Genomic DNA, 16421 nt, shown 5'->3' on the forward strand with positions numbered 1-16421 from the left:
CCGATGATGCTGTGACACACCGCCCCAGACCATGACAGACCCTCCACCTCTAAATCGATCCCACTCCAGAGTACAGGCCTCGGTGTAACGCTCATTCCTTCGACGATAAACGCGAATCCGACCATCACCCCTGGTGCGACAAAACCGCAACTTGTCAGTGAAGAGCACTTTTTGCCGGTCCTGTCTGGTCCAGCGACAGTGGGTTTGTGCCCATAGGCGACGTTGTTGCCGGTGATGTCTGGTGAGGACCTGCCTTACAACAGACCTACAAGCCCTCAGTCCAGCCTCCCTCAGCCTATTGCGGACAGTCTGAGCACTGATGGAGGGATTGTGCGTTCCTGGTGTAACTCGGGCAGTTGTTGTTGCCATCCTGTACCTGTCCCGCAGGTGTGATGTTCAGATGTACCGATCCTGTGCAGGTGTTACGCGTGGTCTGCCACTGCGAGGACGATCAGCTGTCCGTCCTGTCTCCCTGTCTTAGGCGTCTCACAGTACAGACATTGCAATTTATTTCCCTGGCCACATCTGCAGTCCTCAAGCCTCCTTGCAGCATACCTAAGGCACGTTTACGCAGATGAGCAGGGACCCTGGGCATCTTTCCTTTGGTGTTTTTCACAGTCAGTAGAAAAGCCTCTAGTGTCCTAAGTTTTCATAACTGTGACCTTAATTGCCTACCGTCTGTAAGCAGTTAGTGTCTAAACGACCGTTCCACAAGTGCATGTTCATTAATTGTTTATGGTTCATTGAACAAGCATGGGAAACAGTGTTTAAACCCTTTACAATGAAGATCTGTGAAGTTCATTCGTAAAAATCCAAATATCTTTGAAAGACACGGTCCTGAAAAAGGGGTGTGTCATGTACTGTCATGTTGTGTCTTGTCTCTGTCCTTTCCCTTCACCCTGTCTCCCTCTGCTGGTCGTTGTTAGGTTACATTTTCTCCCCCGCTTTCCCCCAGCTGTTCCTTGTCTCCTCTAACTACCCATTCACCCCGTTTCCCACCTGTTCCCTTTTTCCCTCTGATTAGGTCCCTATATCTCTCTCTGTTTCTGTTCCTGTCCTTGTCGGATTCTTGTTTGTTGTGTTTCATGCCTGAGCCAGACTATCGTCATGTTTGCTGTAACCTTGTCCTGTCCTGTCGGAATCTGCCGGTCTATCTGAGCCTACCTATGTTTGGTTATTAAAGAAGCTCTGTTTAAGTTAGTTCGCTTTTGGGTCCTCATTCACTCACCATAACAGAAGAATCCGACCAAGAATGGACCCAGCGACTTCGGATCCTCTCCACTCAGCCGTCGGGATCCAGGGAGCGATGCTAGGCAGACACGAGCAGGAGGTGTCTGCTGCTCGACATGCCGTTGAGACCCTGGCCACCCAAGTCTCCAACCTCACAGAACAGGTTCACCATCTCCGCCTCGATCCACCGGCCACTTCCAGGGCTTTCGAATCTCCGGAGCCCAGAATCAATAACCCGCCGTGTTACTCTGGGGAGCCCACTGAATGCCGCTCGTTCCTCACCCAGTGTGATATTGTGTTTTCTCTCCAGCCCAACACTTACTCCAGGAGCACTGCTCGTGTCGCCTACGTCATATCTCTCCTTATTGGACGGGCTCGTGAGTGGGGCACGGCAATCTGGGAGGCAAGGGCTGAGTGTACTAACCAGTATCAAGACTTTAAGGAGGAGATGATACGGGTTTTTGATCGATCTGTTTTTGGGGAGGAGGCTTCCAGGGCCCTGTCTTCCCTATGTCAAGGCAATCGATCCATAACAGACTACTCTATTGAGTTTCGCACTCTTGCTGTCTCCAGTGGCTGGAACGAGCCGGCCTTGCTCGCTCGTCTTCTGGAGGGTTTCCGCGCAGAGGTAAAGGATGAGATTCTCTCCCGGGAGGTTCCTTCCAGCGTGGATTCCTTGATTGAACTCGCTATTCGCATTGAGCGACGGGTTGATCTTCGTCACCGAGCTCGTGGAAAGGAGCTCACGCTCTCCGTCGCCTCCCTCTCCGCATCACTACCATCTTCCTCTGCCGGCTCGGGTGCTGAGCCCATGCAGCTGGGAGGTATCCGCATCTCGACTAAGGAGAGGGAACGGAGAATCACCAACCGCCTCTGTCTCTATTGCGGTTCCGCTGGTCATTTTGTCACTTCATGTCCAGTAAAAGGCCAGAGCTCATCAGTAAGCGGAGGGCTACTGGTGAGCGCTACTACTCCTGTCTCTCCTTCAAGATCCTGCACTACCTTGTCGGTCCATCTACGCTGGACCGGTTCGTCAGCTTCCTGCAGTGCCTTAATAGACTCTGGTGCGGAGGGCTGTTTTATGGACGAGACCTGGGCTCGGGAACATGACATTCCTCTCAGACAGTTAAAGGAGCCCACGGCCTTGTTCGCCCTGGATGGTAGTCCTCTCCCCAGGATTCAGCGTGAGACGCTACCTTTAACCCTCACTGTTTCTGGTAATCATAGTGAAACCATTTCTTTTTAAATTTTTCGTTCACCTTTTACACCTGTTGTTTTGGGCCATCCCTGGCTAGTTTGTCATAATCCTTCCATTAATTGGTCTAGTAATTCTATCCTCTCCTGGAACGTCTCTTGTCATGTGAAATGTTTAATGTCTGCTATCCCTCCTGTTTCCTCTGTCTCTTCTTCACAGGAGGAGCCTGGTGATTTGACAGGGGTGCCGGAGGAATATCACGATCTGCGCACGGTGTTCAGTCGGTCCAGGGCCACCTCTCTTCCTCCACACCGGTCGTATGATTGTAGTATTGATCTCCTTCCGGGAACCACCCCCCCCCCGGGGTAGACTATACTCTCTGTCGGCTCCCGAACGTAAGGCTCTCGAAGATTATTTGTCTGTAGCTCTTGACGCCGGTACCATAGTCCCCTCCTCCTCTCCCGCCGGAGCGGGGTTTTTTTTTGTCAAGAAGAAGGACGGGTCTCTGCGCCCCTGCATAGATTATCGAGGGCTGAATGACATAACAGTGAAGAATCGTTATCCGCTTCCTCTTATGTCTTCAGCCTTCGAGATCCTGCAGGGAGCCAGGTTTTTCACTAAGTTGGACCTTCGTAACGCTTACCATCTCGTGCGCATCAGGGAGGGGGACGAGTGGAAGACGGCGTTTAACACTCCGTTAGGGCACTTTGAATACCGGGTTCTTCCTTTCGGCCTCGCTAACGCTCCAGCTGTCTTTCAGGCATTAGTCAATGATGTCCTGAGAGACATGCTGAACATCTTTGTTTTCGTTTACCTTGACGATATCCTGATTTTTTCACCGTCACTCCAGATTCATGTTCAGCACGTTCGACGTGTCCTCCAGCGCCTTTTAGAGAATTGTCTTTTTGTGAAGGCTGAGAAGTGCACTTTTCATGCCTCCTCCGTCACATTTCTCGGTTCTGTTATTTCCGCTGAAGGCATTAAGATGGATCCCGCTAAGGTCCAAGCTGTCATTGATTGGCCCGTCCCTAAGTCACGCGTCGAGCTGCAGCGCTTTCTCGGCTTCGCGAACTTCTATCGTCGTTTCATCCGTAATTTCGGTCAGGTGGCAGCTCCTCTCACAGCCCTTACTTCTGTCAAGACGTGCTTTAAGTGGTCCGTTTCCGCCCAGGGAGCTTTTGATCTCCTCAAGAATCGTTTTACATCCGCTCCTATCCTTGTTACACCTGACGTCTCTAGACAGTTCGTTGTCGAGGTTGACGCGTCAGAGGTGGGCGTGGGAGCCATCCTTTCTCAGCGCTCCCTCTCTGACGACAAGGTCCACCCATGCGCGTATTTTTCTCATCGCCTGTCGCCGTCGGAACGTAACTATGATGTGGGTAACCGCGAACTGCTCGCCATCCGGTTAGCCCTAGGCGAATGGCGACAGTGGTTGGAGGGGGCGACCGTTCCTTTTGTCGTTTGGACTGACCATAGGAACCTTGAGTACATCCGTTCTGCCAAACGACTTAATGCGCGTCAGGCGCGTTGGGCGCTGTTTTTCGCTCGTTTCGAGTTCGTGATTTCTTATCGTCCGGGCTCTAAGAACACCAAGCCTGATGCTTTGTCTCGTCTCTTCAGTTCTTCAGTAGCCTCCACTGACCCCGAGGGGATTCTCCCTGAGGGGCGTGTTGTCGGGTTGACTGTCTGGGGAATTGAGAGGCAGGTAAAACAAGCGCTCACTCACACTCCGTCGCCGCGCGCTTGTCCTAGGAACCTTCTTTTCGTTCCCGTTCCTACTCGTCTGGCCGTTCTTCAGTGGGCTCACTCTGCCAAGTTAGCCGGCCACCCTGGCGTTCGGGGTACGCTTGCTTCCATTCGCCAGCGTTTTTGGTGGCCCACCCGGGAGCATGACACGCGTCGTTTCGTGGCTGCTTGTTCGGTCTGCGCGCAGACTAAGTCCGGTAACTCTCCTCCTGCCGGCCGTCTCAGGCCGCTTCCTATTCCCTCTCGACCGTGGTCTCACATCGCCTTAGATTTTGTCACCGGACTGCCTTCGTCAGCGGGGAAGACTGTTATTCTTACGGTTGTCGATAGGTTCTCTAAGGCGGCTCATTTCATTCCCCTTGCTAAGCTTCCTTCTGCTAAAGAGACGGCACAAATCATCATCGAGAATGTTTTCAGAATTCATGGCCTTCCGTCAGACGTCGTTTCGGACAGAGGTCCGCAATTCACGTCTCAATTTTGGAGGGAGTTTTGCCGTTTGATTGGGGCTTCCGTCAGTCTCTCTTCCGGCTTTCACCCCCAGTCTAACGGTCAAGCAGAACGGGCCAATCAGACTATTGGTCGCATCTTACGCAGTCTTTCTTTTCGTAACCCTGCGTCTTGGTCAGAACAGCTCCCCTGGGCAGAATACGCCCACAACTCGCTTCCTTCGTCTGCGACCGGGCTATCTCCTTTTCAGAGTAGCCTCGGGTACCAGCCTCCGCTGTTCTCATCTCAGTTCGCCGAGTCCAGCGTCCCCTCCGCTCAGGCTTTTGTCCAACGTTGCGAGCGCACCTGGAAGAGGGTCAGGTCTGCACTTTGCCGTTATAGGACGCAGACTGTGAGGGCTGCTAATAAGCGTAGAACTAAGAGTCCTAGATATTGTCGCGGTCAGAGAGTTTGGCTCTCCACTCAGAACCTTCCCCTTAAGACGGCTTCTCGCAAGTTGACCCCGCGGTTCATTGGTCCGTTCCGTATTTCTCGGGTCATTAATCCTGTCGCAGTTCGACTTCTTCTTCCGCGATACCTTCGTCGCGTCCACCCGGTCTTCCATGTCTCCTGCATCAAGCCCGTCCTTCACGCCCCCGCTCGTCTTCCCCCCCCCCCCCCATCCTTGTCGAGGGCGCACCCATCTACAGGGTCCGTAGAATTTTGGACATGCGTCCTCGGGGCCGTGGTCACCAGTACCTCGTAGATTGGGAGGGGTACGGTCCTGAGGAGAGGAGTTGGGTTCCCTCTCGGGACGTGCTGGACCGTGCGCTGATCGAGGATTTCCTCCGTTGCCGCCAGGTTTCCTCCTCGAGTGCGCCAGGAGGCGCTCGGTGAGTGGGGGGGTACTGTCATGTACTGTCATGTTGTGTCTTGTCTCTGTCCTTTCCCTTCACCCTGTCTCCCTCTGCTGGTCGTTGTTAGGTTACATTTTCTCCCCCGCTTTCCCCCAGCTGTTCCTTGTCTCCTCTAACTACCCATTCACCCCGTTTCCCACCTGTTCCCTTTTTCCCTCTGATTAGGTCCCTATATCTCTCTCTGTTTCTGTTCCTGTCCTTGTCGGATTCTTGTTTGTTGTGTTTCATGCCTGAGCCAGACTATCGTCATGTTTGCTGTAACCTTGTCCTGTCCTGTCGGAATCTGCCGGTCTATCTGAGCCTACCTATGTTTGGTTATTAAAGAAGCTCTGTTTAAGTTAGTTCGCTTTTGGGTCCTCATTCACTCACCATAACAGGGTGTTTCTTTTTTTGCTGAGTTTAGTATGTTAGTATTATGTTAATTATATAATGTTAGTATTTTCATATAATAGTATATTATATGCCACTAGTATAATATTTATTCCAATTGGACAGCAGTTTAAGAAATACACAACCAGCATTTATCATTTATGTAGGCTTTGTTCCGTCATTAAATTATTGTGCAAGAAAAATGGTCTACATTGGTGGCTAGTCTCTAGTTTGTTAATGCTAAGTACTAATTTACCATCCCTTGTGTGTGTGGTCTTGTTTTACTATCCTCGAGGGGACGTGTGTCAAATCATGTCAAATCAAAATGTATTTGTCACATACACATGGTTAGAAGATGTTAATGCGAGTGTAGCGAAATGCTTGTGCTTCTAGTTCCGACAATGCAGTAATAACCAAGAGTAATCTAACCTAATAATTTCACAACTACCTTATACACACAGGTGTAAAGGGATGAAGAATATGTACATAAAGATATATGAATGAGTGATGGTACAGAACGGCATAGGCAAGATGCAGTAGATGGTATCGACTAGAGTATACACATATGAGATGAGTAATGTAGGGTAAGTGGCATTGTGTGTTTGAGGTCTTGTTTTACTGTCCTCTTGTGGACGTATGTGTGAGGTCCTGTTTTGCTGTCCTCTTGGGGACAAATTTGTGTGTGGTCTTGTTTTGCTGTCTTCGTGGGGACGTGTGTGTTTGAGGTCTTGTTTTACTGTCCTCTTGGGGACAAATTTGTGTGTGGTCTTGTTTTGCTGTCCTTGTGTGTGTGTGGTCTTGTTTTACTGTCCTCGTGTGTGTGTGTGTGTGTGTGTGTGTGTGTGTGGTCTTGTTTTGCTGTGTGTGTGTGGTCTTGTTTTACTGTCCTCGTGTGTGTGTGTGTGTGTGTGTGTGTGTGTGGTCTTGTTTTGCTGTCCTCGTGTGGTCTTTTTTTTGCTGTCCTCCTGGGGACGTGTGTGTGTGTGTGGTCTTGTTTTACTGTCCTCGTGGGGACGTGTGTGTGTGTGTGAGGTCTTGTTTTACTGTCCTCGTGGAGACGTGTGTGTGTGTGGTCTTTTTTACTGTCCTCGTGGGGACGTGTGTGTGTGGTCTTGTTTTACTGTCCTCGTGGGGACGTGTGTGTGTGTGTGTGAGGTCTTGTTTTACTTCCTCCTGGGGGTGTGTGAGGTCTTGTGTGTTTAGTCTTCCTCTTCCAAGCTTGTTGTTTTCTTGAATGTAAATATGTTTCCCCCCTCACAGGCTCGTAGAAGAACCACCACTCAGATGGAGTTGCTCTACGCCAATAGTGACGCTGCCCCTGACATGCCCAGCGGAGATTTCTCCTCCCCCTGTCTCCCATTGGCTGAAACACCAGAAGAGGGCAGAGATCCTGAGACCCCCATTGGCTCATCAGTCAGGGACAGAGACTTTATGGCTCATTCTCCTGGCTTGGCCTCTAAGATGGGCAGCATGTAAGTCTGGGCCAGCTCGTGCTGACTGCTAACCAGCTACTTCCTGCATGTTCATAGAATTGCTGCTTAATCTGTTTTCAATTTGGCTGACTTTGCCCGACATGTTCTTTAAACCTGCCCTATTGGATTGTAAGTCTTCTTCCTAGGCCAGTAGAAACCAAAACCTTATTCCTTTAGAAATAACACTAATACTACAGACAATCAAATGCATGCACACACAGAGACAGGCACATGATTATAAGGCTTGTACAGTATGATCATGCAGGTCTCATGTTCTCCCGCTAGATGTTATGCTCCAACTGCAATAGCCCTATGTTTACTTTCCACAACAATAACAGCTTCATCTTTTAACATTTAACTCAGAGTTAATAATGCTAGCCAGTAGTGCACAGTAGCTTTCTATGGCTTGAGCAGCAATACCTTTTCTGAGTTGCTGGAGTGTTAGCTGAGAACCAATTCTAGTGGGACTTGAATTAGTAAGATGTGGAGCTGGGGACTGATTTGAGTGTGACAGAGTATAGCCCTAATGCTACACCATAGTGTCCTGATGAACCACGAGCTCTGTGAAGGAGGACGTCTTTGTTGGGACTGAATGTCAGGTAACAGTGTGCTGTGTGTGTACTGCATGCTCACCGCCTCCACATTTGTTTTATTTCTTATTTTGTTTACATCCTTGTTGTCCTTTTTGTTCCTTATGTTTTATGTCGTTGCTAATAACAACCAAACTAAATGTTAGTTCCGGCTCCATGGCTGCCTCCTCCTCGGGGGCGGAAAAGAGAGTTCCAGAGCCCTCGCCGCTCTCTCGCAGGAAGACCTATGACAGGGCACAAGCGGCGGCTAAGGTCAAGGAGATCAAACAGTAAGAGACTAGCGACGCTCTGGTGGCCGGAGGCCAAAAGCACATGTTTTCCCAACAGACCATGATATCCACCTTTCCCTTTTCTTAATTTCCTATCTCAGGGAGCATGTGGTATCTTAATCAACAAGTATCTGCCTGGTGTGATTATAAACTTACCCTGCCAAGTTCTGCACTGAATGTCAAGTAATGAGCTTACTCTTGGGAAATATAGCTAAATATGTTCCTATATCCCTCTTGAATGAGATGAAATGATTAACTTCTGTTACTCAAAGTGATTCTTTAGTATTCCATTTTAATTCAGTGTTCAACTTGGCCCTCTCAACCTCTTCAAACCCTCTTATGCAAATATGGCAAATACGATATATAAATCCTATATACTGTCATTACAGTGCTAACCAGTTGTTCCTCTCAAACGCTTTGAAGTGGATGTAATCTAAAAAGCTAAAGGTTGCGGTGAGGGGAACCATGCTGAAAGCTGTTTCCATTTTGATTCAAACCCTGAGGGAACAAACGGTCTTTCCCGATCAGTTCTCAGGACCCCAGGTGATGAGCGTGCACAACTCAATGTTTTCACCCAAACATGAAAAGACTTGTGCTGAGTCTCAGAAATGAGCGCAGAGCCTCCTGTGTTTTAAAAGCGTTCTAAAAGGAAGTGAAGAAGGGGATAGTTTCCAACAATGAAAGATGTTTATGTATTTTAGCCTGTACTATCTGCGGTCTGCAGGTGTCTGCTATCCAAAGTTTTAGAACACCTACTTATTCAAGGGTTTTTCTTTATTTTTTACACATTGTAGAATAATACTGAAGACATCGAAACTATGAAATAACACATATGAAATCATGTAGTAACCAAAAAAGTGTTATGCTATATTATATGATTAACTTCTGTTTCTCAAAGTGATTCTCAAATATATGCTATATTTGAGATTCTTCAAATAGCCACCCTTTGCCTTGATGACAGCTTTACACACTCTTGGCATTCTCTCAACCAGCTTCACCTGGAATGCTTTTCCAACAGTTGTGAAGGAGTTCCCACAAATGCTTGTTGGCTGCATTTCCTTAAGTCAGTGGGCCGACTCACCCCAAACAATCTCAATTTGGTTGAGTTCGGGGGATTGTGGAGGCCAGGTCATCTGATGCAGCACTCCATCACTCTCCTTCTTGGTAAAATACCCATTACACAGCCCGGAGGTGTGTTGGGTCATTGTCCTGTTGGAAAAAAACAAATGATAGTCCCACTAAGCACAAACCAGATGGAATGGTGTACCACTCCAGAATGCTGTGGTAGCCATACTGGTTAAGTGTGCCTTGAATTCTAAATAAATCACAGACCGTGTCACCAGCAAAGCATCCCCACACCATAACACCACCTCCTCCATGCTTCACGGTGGGAACCACACATGCAGAGATCATCCGTTCACCCACACCATGTCTCACAAAGACACAGCAGTTGGAGCCAAAAATCTCCAATTTGGTCTCCAAATTTCCACCGGTCTAATGTCCATTGCTCGTGTTTCTTGGCCCAAGCATGTCTCTTCTTCTTATTGGTGTCCTTTAGTAGTGGTTTCTTTGCAGCAATTTGACCATGAAGGCCTGATTCACACAGTCTTCTCTGAACAGTCAATATTGAGATGTGTCTGTTACTGTGAAGCATTTATGTGGGCTGCAATTTCTGAGGCTGGTAACTCTAATGAACTTATCTTCTGCAGCAGAGGCAACTGAGTTTTCCATTCCTCTGGCGGTCCTCATGAGAGACAGTTTCATCAGTTTCATGGTTTTTGCATCTGCATTTGAAGAAACGTTCAAAGTTCGTGAAATGTTGCGTATTGACTGACCTTCATGTCTTAAAGTAATGATGGACTGCCGTTTCTCTTGGCTTATTTGAGCTGTTCTTGCCATAATATGTACATGGTCTTTTACCAAATAGGGCCATCTTCTGTATACCTTGTCACATCCCAACTGATTGGCTCAAACACATTAAGAAGGAAAGAATGTCCACAAATTACCTTTTAAGAAGGCACATCTGTTAATTGAAGTGCATTCCTGGTGACTACCTCATGAAGCTGGTTGAGAGAATGCCAAGAGTGTGCAAAGCTGTCATCAAGGCAAAGGGTGGCTACTTTGAAAAATCTCAAATATCAAATATATTTGTTTAACACTTTTTTTGGTTACTACATGATTTCATATGTATTATTTCATAGTTTTGATGTCTTCACTATTATTCTACAATGATGAAAATGGTCATTTAAAAACTTTGGACCGGTAGTGTATGTGTGTGCGTCCATGAATGTGCATTTCCACTGGGATGTGTGTGTGTGTGTGTGTGTGTGTGTGAGAGAACTTGTACACTGTACACACTCAGTTCAAAGGCAACTGACTTGTCCTCTGCTTATGTATGTAAACTGAGCCTCAGCCTCCCTGTCCATTGTACCAGCTGTGAGACGAGGAACTCGGACGCCAGCACCCCGTCTCCCCCATCCTCCCCCTCCACCCGTCCTCGTAGCCAAGGCAACGTATTTGTACGTCTGACAGGGTGTCTGGAGAGAGCAGACAGACTGCAGGATAAGTAAGAGGAAGACCTGCAGTGCTGTGAAAAAGTATTTGCCCCCTTCCTGATGTCTTATGTTTTTGCACATTTGTCACACTTAAATGTTTCAGATCATCAAACTAATTTTAATATTACACAAAGATAACCCAAGTAAACACAAAATGCAGTTTTTAACTTTTTCCCTTAATAAATAACATTTTCCGAACCTTCTTGGCCCTATGTGACAAAGTAATCCCCCCCCTTGTTAAATCATGAATTTACTGTGGTTAATCACATTTTTTGGAAAGCGGAGTTCAATTTTACTAGCCACACCCAGGCCTGATTACTGCCAGACCTGTTGAGTCAAGAAATCAATTAAATAGAACCTGTCTCACAAAGTGAAGTAGGCCAAAAGATCTCAAAATGCAAGACATCATGCCGCGATCCAAAGAAATTCAGGAACAGATGAGAAACAAAGTAATTGACATCTATCAGTCTGGAAAGGGTTACAAAGCCATTTCTAAAGCTTTGGGACTCCAGCGAGCCACGATGAGAGCCATTATCCACAAATGGAGAAAATTTGGAACAGTGGTGAACCTTCCCAGGAGTGGCCGGCCCACCAAAATTACCCCAAGAGCGCAGCGACGACTCATCCAAGAGGTCACAAAAGAACCCACAACAACATCTAAAGAACTGCAGGCCTCACTTGCTTCAGTTAAGGTCAGTGTTCATGACTCAGAGACTGGGAAAAAATGGCATCCATGGCAGAGTTCCAAGGCAAAACCACTGCTGACCAAAAAGAACATAAAGGCTCGTCTCACTTTTGGCAAAAAAAAAACATCTTGATGATCCCCAAGACTTTTGGGAAAATATTCTGTGGACTGACGAGACAAAAGTTGAACTTTTTGGTAGGTGTACGTCCCGTTACATCTGGCATTTCAGAAAAAGAACATCATACCAACAGTCAAGTATGGTGGTGGTAGTGTGAGGGGCTGCTTTGCTGCTTCAGGACCTGGACGACTTGCTGTAATTGATGGAACCATGAATTCTGCTCTCTACCAAAAAATCCTGAAGGAGAATGTCCAGCCATCAGTTCGTGACCTCAAGCTGAAGCGCACTTGGGTTCTGCAGCAGGACAATGATCCAAAACACACCAGCAAGTCCACCTCTGACTGGCATAAAAAATAAAGGTTTTGGAGTGGGCCTAGTCAAAGTCCGGACTTGAATCCGATTGAGATGCTGTGGCGTGACCTTAAAAAGGTGGTTCACGCTCGAAAACCCTCGAATGTGGCTGAATTAAAACAATTCTGCAAAGACGAGTGCCAAAATTCCTCAACAGCGATGTGAAAGACTCATTGCCAGTTATCGCAAACACTTGATTGCAGTTGTTGCTGCTGAGGGTGGCACAACCAGTTATTAGGTTTAGGGGGCAATTACTTTTTCACATAGGGCCATGAAGGTTTGGGTAGTTTTTTTCCCCTTTAATAAATAAAATCATCACTTAAAAACTGCATTTTGTGTTATCTTTGTGTAATATTAAAATGTGTTTGATCTGTGACAAATGTGCAAAAAAATAAGAAATCAGGAAGGGGGCAAATGCTTTTTCACAGCATTGTAAGTTATAAGTAATAAGCATACATTTATAGTTAAGTTATACACATTGAATAAGAAATGACCATTACTTTTAGTTCAGAAAGTTAGTTATAGTCTATACAACAAATGTTATGAGCAAAGAAGGAGGCCTTGGCAGTCAAGTGACCAATCACATCTATTGTTTACAGGTATGTTTATTAGGTAGGCTATGATATTGGGATTGGTGAGCTCTCTCTCAACTGCACATTAGGAGCTACATCTAAACCACTCATGACAATTTGTCACCTCTCCTCTAGCAAGATTTAGATTTTAGAAAACTTTATTGTCCACAGAAATCCCCTGTCCTGTTCTAGATCACCTTCCATTTCCCACACCCACAAGAGATAATTGAAAATGTCAATCAAATCAAAGTTTATTTGTCGCATACACAGATTAGCAGATGTTAAAGCAAGTGCAACAAAATGCTATGTGGTGTGTGTGTATGGACAATATATAAGTAGGAAAAATACTGTACATATAGGATGAGCTATGTCCAGAATACAGTATGTACATATGAAGTGAGTAATTGATTAGCTTAATTTCTCAGAGATCAAATGACATTTCAACAAAATTATGTTGCAGGATGTGGATAGAGGTGTGCTCACTCTGCTGTCTCCTGTAGTCCAAGATCAACACCTTTGTTTTGTTGACGTTGAGGGAGAGGTTATTTTCCTGGCACCACTCAGCCAGGACTCTCGACTCCTCCCTGTAGGCTGTGTCGTCATTGTTAATAATCAGGCCTACCGTTGGTGTCATCAACAAACTTGATGATTGAGGTGGATGAACAGGGTGTACAGGAGGGGGCTGAGCACACACCCCTGTGGGGTCCTCGTGTTGAGGATCAGCGTGTGTCGAGGATCAGCGTGGCTGAGGTGTTGTTGCCTACCTTCACCGCCTGGGGTCGCCTCGTCAGGAACTTAGTGATGATCTTGGAGGGCACTATTGTGTTGAAGGCTGAGCTGTAGCATAGATTCTGATTGGTCAGACCAGCTTTGAACAGGGGTGCTTCCTGTTTAAGTTTCTGGAAGAGCAGAATGGAGGAGTGTTCTGATTTGCCGAACAGAGGAGGTCCTTATAGCCGTCCCGGAAGGGAGAGTAACAATGATCAAGTGTCTTCTATCCACGTGTAGCACAGGACATGTGTTGGTAGAATTTCTTAAGCATTTTCCTCAGATTTCCTTTCCAGTGATCTATTTTCCTTCTTTTCACATAGCGTGGATGAAGTCTCCACCTATGTCATTTCCTTACACAGTCACACGGTGCGCTTTATCTGGTGTGTCCCTACTTGCACCTACTTGTTTTTGTTGTCACCCAACAACTTTTATTCAAGAACAAGAATTAAAGTTTCAAGTGAAAGTACTGTCATTGTAGAAGGATTGTGTTGATATGAAGAACAAAATGTTACTGTCAGCTCTATTGAAAATCTCTGCCACCAACATCTACTTGTCTGCCCCGTGTCTCAGGCATTGTGATGTCCTTTGTATGGTTCCGTTCAGCTCTTGTTAGCCTGACCGTTCTTGTCACTTTGGGAACTTTGTTTTTTACTTTCATTTGCAGCATGTTGCTAACTGGCATGTAAATGTGTGCCTGCAGTGGTAGGCGGAAACCGGTCACCATTTTCTCTGACCCTGCTATTGACATCTGTGTGTGTGTGTGGTTTCTTCCTCTCTAGAGGGGTAATCAACCCAGTGCCCTCTTCAAAGGGCAGTCGGTCAGCAACACTACAGTGTGTCCATGTGGCTGAGGGTCACACTAAAGCGGTGTTGTGTGTCGACTCTACTGATGACCTCCTCTTCACCGGCTCCAAAGGTCAGTCTCTGTCCACTTCTCTTCCTCACTCACCTTCATCAGCGGATCAATAATGTCTCATGTCTTGTTGTTGTTATCCTTCCAGACCGTACGTGTAAGGTGTGGAACCTGGTGACGGGTCAGGAGATCATGTCCCTGGCGGGTCACCACAACAATGTGGTGTCAGTCCGCTACAGCTCCAGCCTGGTCTTCACCGTCTCCACCTCCTACATCAAGGTCTGGGACATCCGAGACTCAGCCAAGTGCATCCGCACCCTCACGTGAGTGTCGAGAAACAGAAACGGTGTCAACACCGTAAAGTCAACGCCATAACAATTTTTGGGGGGACAGGCTACACAATATGACATCTGTAGCACCTGTATATGATTAACTTGACACAATCATAACACCAGTGCAAGTGTTACACCTGTTGTTAATAAAGACAATCACTTGACGAAGTGTTTAACAGAATCATCATATTCTACAGGTCTTCTGGTCAGGTGACTCCTGGCGATGCCTGCGCGTCCAGCACCAACCGGACTGTCACCATCCCGGCAGGAGAGAACCAGATCAACCAGATTGCCCTCAACCCCAGCGGCTCTGTCCTGTACGCCGCCGCCGGCAACTCTGTCAGAGTCTGGGACGTAGGAAGGTACGCTATGGCACAGCATGGCAGTCATTTTGTCAGAGCCAAGTCCAGAAAAGGGCTCTGTCTTCAGAACAATTCTCTCTTTCTCACTACTATAATGTGCAGATCTTTGATAGAGGCTACTGCTTGTATTGAATGTCGATTCTCTTGCTGATCTGTGGTAGAGCTTGTACCTGTTCTCTCAGTGAGTGTTGTCATTCCAAGTTGTCTTTCTTGCAGGAACGCAATGCATCTCATCTCAGATTTGCTATCATATTAAATCCCAATATTCTCTCTCTCTCTCTTGGTCAGATTTGTATCTACAGGGAAGCTGACTGGTCACCTGGGTCCAGTCATGTGTCTGACTGTGGACCAGAGCGGGAACGGTCAGGATCTGGTCATCAGCGGCTCCAAGGACCATTACATCAAGGTGTGTGAGGCTGGGTTATGGTGTGTGAGGCTGGGTTATGGTGTGTGAGGCTGGGTTATGGTGTGTGAAGGGCTGGGTTATGGTGTGTGAGGGGCTGGGTTATGGTGTGTGAGGGGCTGGGTTATGGTGTGTGAGGGGCTGGGTTATGGTGTGTGAGGGGCTGGGTTATGGTGTGTGAGGGGCTGGGTTATGGTGTGTGAGGCTGGGTTATGGTGTGTGAGGGGCTGGGTTATGGTGTGTGAGGCTGGGTTATGGTGTGTGAGGCTGGGTTATGGTGTGTGAGGGGCTGGGTTATGGTGTGTGAGGGGCTGGGTTATGGTGTGTGAGGCTGGGTTATGGTGTGTGAGGCTGGGTTATGGTGTGTGAGGCTGGGTTATGGTGTGTGAGGGGCTTGGTTATGGTGTGTGAGGGGCTGGGTTATGGTGTGTGAGGGGCTGGGTTATGGTGTGTGGGGCTGGGTTATGGTGTGTGAGGGGCTGGGTTATGGTGTGTGTGGGGCTGGGTTATGGTGTGTGAGGGGCTGGGTTATGGTGTGTGAGGGGCTGGGTTATGGTGTGTGAGGGGCTGGGTTATGGTGTGTGAGGGGCTGGGTTATGGTGTGTGAGGCTGGGTTATGGTGTGTGAGGCTGGGTTATGGTGTGTGAGGCTGGGTTATGGTGTGTGAGGGGCTGGGTTATGGTGTGTGAGGGGCTGGGTTATGGTGTGTGAGGCTGGGTTATGGTGTGTGAGGCTGGGTTATGGTGTGTGAGGCTGGGTTATGGTGTGTGAGGGGCTTGGTTATGGTGTGTGAGGGGCTGGGTTATGGTGTGTGAGGGGCTGGGTTATGGTGTGTGAGGCTGGGTTATGGTGTGTGAGGCTGGGTTATTGTGTGTGAGGCTGGGTTATGGTGTGTGAGGGGCTGGGTTATGGTGTGTGAGGGGCTGGGTTATGGTGTGTGAGGGGCTGGGTTATGGTGTGTGAGGGGCTGGGTTATGGTGTGTGAGGGGCTGGGTTATGGTGTGTGAGGGGCTGGGTTATGGTGTGTGAGGGGCTGGGTTATGGTGTGTGAGGGGCTGGGTTATGGTGTGTGAGGCTGGGTTATGGTGTGTGAGGGGCTGGGTTATGGTGTGTGAGGGGCTGGGTTATGGTGTGTGAGGGGCTGGGTTATGGTGTGTGTGAGGCTGGGTTATGGTGTGTGAGGGGCTGGGTTATGGTGTGTGAGG

General features: G+C 47.8%; 1 protein-coding gene across 10 annotated transcripts in view; it reads left to right on the forward strand.

Annotated features, from left to right (window-relative positions):
• The window catches only part of LOC110502363 (kinesin-like protein KIF21A), an 81835-nt gene that overhangs the window by 55039 nt on the left and 10375 nt on the right, over positions 1 to 16421 (forward strand). For 4 of the 10 annotated variants that reach the window (XM_036959025.2, XM_036959027.2, XM_036959031.2 and 1 more), the window contains 6 exons: positions 7144 to 7355; positions 8092 to 8214; positions 14046 to 14182; positions 14268 to 14442; positions 14649 to 14813; positions 15102 to 15219. In XM_036959025.2, coding sequence (XP_036814920.2) covers positions 7144 to 7355; positions 8092 to 8214; positions 14046 to 14182; positions 14268 to 14442; positions 14649 to 14813; positions 15102 to 15219 — 930 coding nt within the window. Of the gene's footprint in view, positions 1 to 7143; positions 7955 to 8091; positions 8215 to 14045; positions 14183 to 14267; positions 14443 to 14648; positions 14814 to 15101; positions 15220 to 16421 lie in introns of those variants that run through there. The other 6 variants (XM_036959034.2, XM_090212521.1, XM_036959038.2 and 3 more) reach the window with 3 other exon arrangements.

The sequence above is a fragment of the Oncorhynchus mykiss genome, chromosome 2, assembly GCF_057628025.1.
Source record: "Oncorhynchus mykiss isolate SJ-2025 chromosome 2, ASM5762802v1, whole genome shotgun sequence".
Taxonomy (NCBI): Eukaryota; Metazoa; Chordata; class Actinopteri; order Salmoniformes; family Salmonidae; genus Oncorhynchus; species Oncorhynchus mykiss.